Below are 8,858 nucleotides of genomic sequence, written 5' to 3'. Positions count from 1 at the left end.
TGCAGTAAATACACATACAGGGAATACTGCAGGGAATACACACACAGGGAATACTGTATGAAATACACACACAGGGAATACTGCAGGGAATACACACACAGGGAATACTGCAGGGAATACACACACAGGGAATACTGTATGAAATACACACACAGGGAATACTGCAGGGAATACACACACAGGGAATACTGCAGGGAATACACACACAGGGAATACTGTATGAAATACACACACAGGGAATACTGCAGGGAATACACACACAGGGAATACTGCAGGGAATACACACACAGGGAATACTACAGGAAATACACACACAGGGAATACTGCAGTAAATACACACACAGGGAATACTGCAGGAAATACACACACAGAGAATACTGCAGGGAATACACACACACTGGGAATACTGCAGGGAATACACACAGGGAATACTGCAGGAAATACACACACAGGGAATACTGTATGAAATACACACACAGGGAATACTGCAGGGAACACACACACAGGGAATACTGAAGGGAATAAACACACACTGGGAATACTGCAGGGAATACACACACAGGGAATACACATATAGGCCTTTACAGTCCCATCTTATTGTTTCATCATTAATGTGTTAGCATGTTAGCAATATTGTAAGTTAACAAAATTAATGTGAAAGTTATTTGGTTACTAGATTGATGCATGACGTCTGGTCTATGGAATGTGCGTGTGTGTCTACTCATAGGAGCTGTGAAGGAATCACACACTGAAATGTCAGGTAATTGAGGCCTTGGATTGTCTCAGATATTTAGGCAATTCATTCCTTTTATCTTCCTTGTTAGAGAGACTTTTGCTTATTTTAGTTCATAGTATTTCCCTTAGATTGTCAAAAGAACAGCAGCGTGTTAATGGGAGTGCCTTGAGCTAAACATCTAACCAGTGTGTCATACTGTACCCAGGACAGTAGAACAATCAAGGCAGTTTGTCATGTCATGTAAACTGTTCTGTTGTTTTCTTCCTGAGATTCCAGAGTCCTTGACAGCTAGCATTGTGAAATACAATCATTCACTCAGCAATGACCACCTCCCTTGAATGTACAATATATGTAACACATATACACTTCTTAACCTTTAGACTGCGTGTGTGCATGCATGACTCTCTGCGCTGTCACCTGACATCTTTGTGCTGCTTGATGTATAAACTGTGGAAGTTTGGTTGGTTGTCAGCTCCAGTACATTTGTCTGATAATTTCTTGACAATCTCCTCTTTCAGCTCCTTAGCGATGTACAGTGGCAACACAGAGAGAAGGAGGTGCTCCTGGAGGAAGGGGTGGGGCAAAAGTTGAAAACATCATTCCATTGCAGTCATGGCTTGGCGGTTAGGGAACTGGACTTGTGACAGGAGGGTCGTGGGTTCGATTCCCAGACAGGCCATGACTGAGGTGTCCTTGAGCAAGGCACCTAACCCCAACTGCTCCCCGGGCGCCGGGCTAGGGCTGCCCACCGCTCTGGGCACGTGTGATCCACAGCCCCCTAGTAATCACTAGTGTGTGTGTGTGTTCTGACTGCACAGATGGGTTAAAAGCGGAGGACAAATTTCGATTGGGGTGTAAAAATCACAATTGACAAAATATGGCACATTTCATTTCATTTCATTTCATTTCATTTCCATTGGTCTAGGCATTTTGGAAGTTGGTCAAGCCGTACAACATTCCAGCATGTCTATGTGTTTGGGAGGCAGTAAGTGTGTGCACATAGGTTTGTGTGAGTGTGTGTGTGACAGTGTGTGTGTGAGAGTGTGTGTGTGTGTGTGTGCATCCATGTGTGTGCACGCGTGTGCGAGTGTGTGTGTGTATGAATATGTGTGAGAGTGTGTGTGTGCGAGTGTGCGGGTGTGTGTGTGTGTGTGTGCATCCATGTGTGTGCACGCGTGTGCGAGTGTGTGTGTGTATGAATATGTGTGAGAGTGTGTGTGAGTGTGTGTGTGCGTGCATGTGTGAGTGTGTGTGTGTGGGTGAGTGTGTGTGTGTGTGCATGTGTGTGTGAGAGTGTGTTTGTGAGAGTGTGTGCGTGCGTGCATGTGTATGTGTGAGAGTGTGTGTGAGAGTGTGTGTGTGAGTGTTTTTGTGTGTGCGTGTGAGTGTGTGTGTGTGCATGCATGTGTGAGAGTGTGTGTGTGTGCATGTGTGAGAGTGTGTGTGAGTGTGTGTGCGTGCGTGTGTGAAAGTGTGTGTGTGTGTGCGTGTGTCAGAGTGTGTGTGTGTGTGTGTGTGTGTGTGTGTGTGTGTGTGTGTGTGTGTGTGTGTGTGTGTGTGTGTGTGTGCGTGTGTGTACCTGGTCACGCTGCTGTCTGGCCCGTTTGAAGCGTGTGCTGCTGAACGTCTCTCGGTTCTTGGTAGACGTCCTGCGCGCGTGTTCACTGAGCCAGAGGTGGAAGAAACCAACACAGTTCACACACGCAAAGAGCACAGCATTCGCTACCAGCTGAGAGAGAGAGAGAGAGAGAGAGAGAGAGAGAGAGAGAGAGAGAGAGAGAGAGAGAGAGAGAGAGAGAGAGAGAGAGAGAGAGAGAAGCATGAAGCATGAATTTTGGCACATGATTGTTTTGAATGCATTTGCATGTTTTATGCATTAGGAAAGCACTTTGAATAAGTCAGGGAAGGGGGACATGAGAGAGGCTGCAGATGCAAGCATGTGTGTCTGACAGCTCACCAGCTACAAAGGTTTTAAGCAGGCGAGTGTGTGTGCAAGTTTGTTTGCTTGTTTGTATATGTGTGCTTATTTGTGTGTCTGTTGTGATCTGTGTCTCCGTTAATGTATTATTTTTGTGTTATCTAGACAGATATCTAGCTGTTGCCCATTTGAATACATTTTCATTTGATATACCTTAACATTTTAACCATTACAAGCAGTGATGTCAGTAACGCGTTACTCTAATCTTACCACTTTTTTCGGTAACGAGTAATATAACGCGCTACTATTTCCAGTCCAGTAATCAGATTAAAGTTACTTATCCAAGTAACTGTGCGTTACTATTTTTATTTTCCCTAGTAAAAATATATATTTTTGCTTACTTCTTGGCTCAGTTCTACTTTTGCGTCTGACCGTAGCGCTCGACTCCGCACGCTGCGCGCGACCCTGTGAGAGCCTGCGCGCGCCAGGGTTGCGTTATCAATAGTTTCCCTCCTCGGGATTTTTGGATTAAGCAGTTTCTGACTCGGTTACCGAACCTGCTTCAATACATTGTTACTGTTAAAAATGCACTTCCAATAAAGTGAGTATTGGAAAATTTCATTTTGCTGCTGAATGTAACTACTAAAGTAAATTGTAATCTAACGTAGTTACTTTTAAAATCAAGTAATCAGTAACGTAACTAAGTTACTTTTAAAAGGAGTAATCAGTAATCGGATTACTTTTTCAAGGTAACTAAGCCATCACTGATTACCAGTATGTGTGTGTGTGTGTGTGTGTGTGTGTGTGTGTGTGTGTGTGTGTGTGTGTGTGTGTGTGTGTGTGTGTGTGTGTGTGTGTGTGTGTGTGTGCTTTTGCCAAACCTGCACTGCAAGGTCACGTGTGTCCGGTCTGGTGACGGGCACATAGACACTGATGATGATGATGTGGCACAGACTTGCTCCGATGCCGAAGATGAGAGCCCAGGAGAGAGTCAGGGGCAGAATCGTATATACTGACAGAGAGAGAAAGAGAAAAAATGCAACCTAAGAGAAATATAAAAAGAAAGAGAGAGTTAAGTAATGTTATTGAGTGTTTTATATGTATGCTGTATTTACATTTATGTTCCACAGCTATGACTTTAGAAATAAAGAAAACGTGGGATTTCAGTTAACAATAACAAGAACTCAAAAACTCAAATCCAAGTGGGGTTAGAGATATTTGAGGCACTGCCAAAATGAGACTGACTTGCTCCCATGTGGTGATGACTCCGCCAGTGAAGATGAAGACGATGGCAGTGATGAAGAGTGTGGACCAGATGAAGAGGGCCAGCATTTGCTCGCACCGACGTAGGGTAGGCAGACATGGCAAAAACACCAGCAGGGGCACACACAAACAGAGCACGACACACACCACGGACAGTTCTCCTACATGCCCACTGATGTATGTCTTAGACACAGAGAGGGAGAGAGAAGAGAAGAGAAGAAAAGAGAAGAGAAGGGAATAAAGAGAAAAAGAAAGAACGATACATTTTAAGTTTAGATGGACGGAGGTTTATTATGGTCGGCAGGTAATTATGGTCAGCAGACAAACATATTATAAGGACATTAACATGTTTGGGTGAATGGATTCATTAATTCATTCTTTCATTCCCAGACTTACTTTTCTGGTGGTGGGGATTATGATGATGATTGTAACACAGAACATGATGGTCAACACCAGGCCTGGCACCACTATGGACGTCTCCTCCAGGCACCGTAGAAACGCCAACCGCACCGCCCGGTAACAGCCCAACAGGCCTTTGGCAACACCTGCTCTTCTGCTCTGACCCCCAGATTCCAACATGTCTTCTGACTCTCCTATCTCACCAGCATTTGCACTGACAGCCCTGGAATCTTCTGAGGTTTCCCCTCTGCCGCTGACAATAATGATGGATTCAGGAAGTGGCACGTGATTGGTGCCATGGTGGTTCAGATTCCTGTTTTTGACACCATGAGGTTTGGCGGTTTGACCCGTCACAGTGTTTGTGGTGTCCCTGGAGGTCGAACATACCTTCAGAGGCTTCGGGATGCTCTCTGTCCTGGCGACCCCAAGCTCAACATTGTAATGCTTAATGCCCTGTGTGGTCTTGCCAACAAAAAAGTCGCTATTAGGGAATGTAGCTGTGCAAGTGCCAGGTAGCGTGACTCCAGAGTTGCTTAGATAATCGTCATTGTGAGTATTTTGGCTGTCATGGTCCATAACACAGGTGTCACCCGCCATTTGTTTACCCTTGTTTCTGGCATAATTATTGTCTTTGTGTGTTTTTTCATGGTTGTTGTCATTTATTTTATTTCCATCCTCTTTTTGTTGTGAGGGGTTGTCTAGGTCTTTTGCATTCGTCAAATCCAGCAGTGTGCTTACTTTATTCAAGGAGTTCCTGTTTCCATGGCATCCATTGAGAGGTTCTGTTGGCCCAGCTCTCTTTGAAACCCCTCCCATTTCCAGAGAGTCATGTGAATCATCCTGCATACTGGCCCAGTGGATTTCAGAACCTGTCTATGAGTGTTCTGTTTCTCAGGAGTTCTTCAGCATATACAATAAATACATGATAACAAATATACATATAAACCAGTAAACATGCAGCACATTTAGAAGATCTATGGCAGGATGGTTAAAGGACCCATTTCTTTAAGATCATCAGATGTAGATCTGGTACACATCTGACTCCAAATGCAGTGTTCTTCTATGGTAAATCCATTCTAGGGATCCAGTTTTGGAAAAGTGGATGTGAAAGAGTTTTGGCCATATCCTTGCAGTGTCAAACTGACAAAAAGAAGAACAATGTAAGCACAACAGATCAAAGTGCGCAGATAGCAAAAAAGACAAGAGGAACATTTAAACACCATAGTCCTATAGCAAATGGGAACATTTTCCTCAACGCTGGGAGTATATTGTGGAGAAACCTTTCAAAGAAAGAGTTTTAACCAAAGCTATTTGGAATGTGGGTTTCAAATGACTACTTAACCTTTACCAGCACTGACACAATAGTGTAGATACATACATGCACATATACAGTACACACATGTACACGTACACACACACACACACACACACACACACACACACACACACACACACACACACACACACACACACACACACACACACACACACACACACACACATACACACATTCTGAGGTGACATATTTTTGTTACTCATTCCTACATGCATATACTCAGATGTTCCTATGTGCATCACACATATGCAAACAAGATAATTTTCCTAAGCCAACAGTATCAGTATTCAATCTGAATCAACAGACTCTGCCACTATTTTCAAAGACCAAAGACCAAAAGGTTCAGCACTTCTTCTTAGTCCATTGTTATTTCCAAATGCCCATTTCAACTGCTAACCTAAACCTGCTACTCTGCCAGCAATGCTGACTCATACTTACTTTAAGTGGTTTTCAATTTGATCTTGATGAAAATTTCAGCAGACATTCTTTGAGCTAGTGATCTTGGTCACGGGTCATGGGTGATATGTTGTAGTCAGTATGAACATGTCTGCTGTGTTTGACATAACATGGGGGTCTTAAATAATACTGAGAGTCTGATACTGAGACCCTACTGCTGGGTCCTACTGTAGATGTTGTAAGAGTCTTGATAACATGTCTATTTACATTTGATTAAGTTAAAAGTATGTGTACATGCGAGTGACAAATCCACCAAGTATGCATCCATTCTAATTTTCACAGAAGACAAAACGACATTCATGAAATTTTGCCACCAACTTCGCCACGAGAGTTGTAATCTAATTTTCATTAAAACTTGAACTAGGGCTTTCTCTTTGATGTCTCATTCTCATTGTTGTATGACCAATGAAAGCCACTAGCAGTTGATAAAAAGGAACCATGGGAATTTCCTTTGTTTCAAAGTGGCTTGTTCCACCCAAGGTCTCTATTACAGAGTGCTATTTTTGACCTGTTTCTTCTTCCCTAAAAACAACAAATAGCACAAATACTCAAAGATAAGCATGTAGATACATGATGGCCAAAAGAAGGCATTACAAGCTTAACCGTCAAACAAAATGAGAATGAAACTGTTTCAGGTAACCACAGGCTTGCTGGCCACACCAGCAAATAGGGAGCAACCTGAGCTTCTACTCCTCAGTACTGTAGGACTAATAGAAATTTCCACTGTAATCCTTTGATAGGCAGAAGACAAATTAATTAATCTCTCCAACATCTGAGAATGTAATTTTTCCCCCACAATGTGTCAAGCTGTTTTAATTTTTAATTTAACTGTTTTGAATTCATTCATTCAGTGCAACACAATAATAAAAAAGTTATTTCATAATGAAGTATTAACTGCTTGGTATGTGGCCTCAAAACTGCCTGCCGGGTCTGAGAACCTTGATCAGGTATTATTTGTGGGAAATGTTTTCTTTACCTTCTCCTGTACATTTTGACTTTGGTTCCAAGACAGCTGTGGAGAAAGCTACCACACTGAGCATGAAAAGATCTTTCACAAAGGCTAGCCCTAGCATGACAACAGCAGCCAAGTATAATCATGTATAATGTCCCAATAAGAAACTGTAGTTCATTACCTTTGACATTCCTTGGCAGGTGCATATCTTTCTGTATTTATTCCTCTCTCTTTCTCTCCTCAAGCTGCTATGTTCTCAGCTTCGACAAAATGCTATCTCTGCTATTTCATAAGTGCCCGTTCTTCCTTCTCCTCCCACTTTCACTTCGTTCCCTCTTTCGTTCAGCGCGACACATCCCTCTTCATCTCACATGTCCTCCTGCCTCTCCGTGAACTCAGAACAGCTCCTGGCGATTTGAGCAATTGCCTTAGTCTGGACTGTGGTCTCTGTGCTTTTTTTGCACAAGGGAAGGGTGCTTGATGAAGCACCAGAGGATGAGGTCATGACCTAAAACAACTACAGGTCATTCTAATTTGTGGAAAGTCTTAATGGTGTGACACAGAAACAGATGCAGGTTGACCTGACAGAAATGTGAAATTACAGGGATGTAACATGCTAGTGTGTATAAGCATACAGTACAAAAAACATTCTAAGTTCATGTATGTATGTTACAATAAAAGAGAGGGAGAAACAGAATGAGTGCATTCACAAACACCATCACATGTAAAGAGTACAATCATTAAGGTTCTGGACTTCAACAATCCAAGACACTCTCTCTCTCTCTCTCTCTCTCTCTCTCACACTCACACACACATACACACACACACACACACACACACACACACACACACACACACACACACACACACACACACACACACACACACACACACACACACACACACATATTTCCAGTCTAAGTTTCTACAGCTACAACAGTTATATGGCTAAATTGTTCCACAGAAGCCAACTATCTGCTCATGACTGGCTGGAGGGCTAATCCATTCCCAGCACAGCCTCATACGTGCTGCTCAAAGCTACAGGAAGGAGGCAGCACGATCTTTTCTACATCCAACAAAGAGACCTGAGAAAAGACCACGTGAAGGCCTCAAATCACATTTTCCTGCCAAAGAAAGACAAGTTAACGTACCTAATTTTTGTCGCACGTCTAATCCAAGCACTTCTGTTTAACTTGGTTTTCTCCTCAGGTACTTTGGTCTGAAGGAATGCCCAGAAATGGCTCACCCAGACTTGTCAAACTAGTCAAGCCACACATTGAATGCAGCACAATAGAATTTGTGTTGTACCGGTGAGTAGGCATGGCATGTACCTTAAATGTTTTCTGGCTCGGAACGAAGCTTATGACAGGGCAAACCTCAGAGGTCAGCAAGCTTTAAAACATCACAAAACAAATTGGGACCTCAGCCCACTTATTACATTTGGCAGTATAACACAGGCTATGTAAATTTTCACCATAATCTCCTTTTTAATGCATATAGTATGTTGCTTACACATAAAGGAACAAGTCTGGGTAAAAGGTCTATCACAAATTGTTTTCATGAGGCTCATGACTTTCTCTGGGCTCTTAGTTGTAACTGCATGGGGCCACATTTTAATGTGACGTCCCACTGTGCGCTGGTGAATGTACTGTATTTACAGAGCTGTAATCATCATACCTTTCATACATGAGCCACACTTTCTCAGTCTGGTTCCGGTTTGTAGCCTACCATGTACACACTAATGTCTGAACATCTGTATATCACACAGCTCTCCGGGGAGGCTGGCTTATCCCACTTA

General features: G+C 42.9%; 1 protein-coding gene across 3 annotated transcripts in view; it reads right to left on the bottom strand.

The window, feature by feature from the left end:
- The window catches only part of LOC143491543 (adenylate cyclase type 4), a 16,645-nt gene extending 8,321 nt beyond the window's left edge, over nt 1-8,324 (bottom strand). The window contains exons 1-7 of one of the 3 annotated variants that reach the window (XM_076990673.1): nt 8,212-8,285; nt 7,242-7,467; nt 4,314-5,456; nt 3,900-4,100; nt 3,536-3,697; nt 2,316-2,465; nt 1,154-1,299 (exon numbers count right to left, since the gene is read on the bottom strand). In XM_076990673.1, the coding sequence (XP_076846788.1) occupies nt 1,154-1,299; nt 2,316-2,465; nt 3,536-3,697; nt 3,900-4,100; nt 4,314-5,162 (1,508 nt within the window). In that variant the 5' untranslated portion in view covers nt 5,163-5,456; nt 7,242-7,467; nt 8,212-8,285. Of the gene's footprint in view, nt 1-1,153; nt 1,300-2,315; nt 2,466-3,535; nt 3,698-3,899; nt 4,101-4,313; nt 5,457-6,090; nt 7,190-7,241; nt 7,468-8,211 lie in introns of those variants that run through there. The other 2 variants (XM_076990674.1, XM_076990675.1) reach the window with 2 other exon arrangements.
- Between the last annotated feature and the right edge of the window lie 534 nt (nt 8,325-8,858).

This window comes from Brachyhypopomus gauderio, unplaced genomic scaffold (assembly GCF_052324685.1).
Source record: "Brachyhypopomus gauderio isolate BG-103 unplaced genomic scaffold, BGAUD_0.2 sc77, whole genome shotgun sequence".
Taxonomy (NCBI): Eukaryota; Metazoa; Chordata; class Actinopteri; order Gymnotiformes; family Hypopomidae; genus Brachyhypopomus; species Brachyhypopomus gauderio.
Note: the sequence above shows the minus strand (reverse complement) of the source record. Positions and strands in the feature narration are given on the sequence as shown.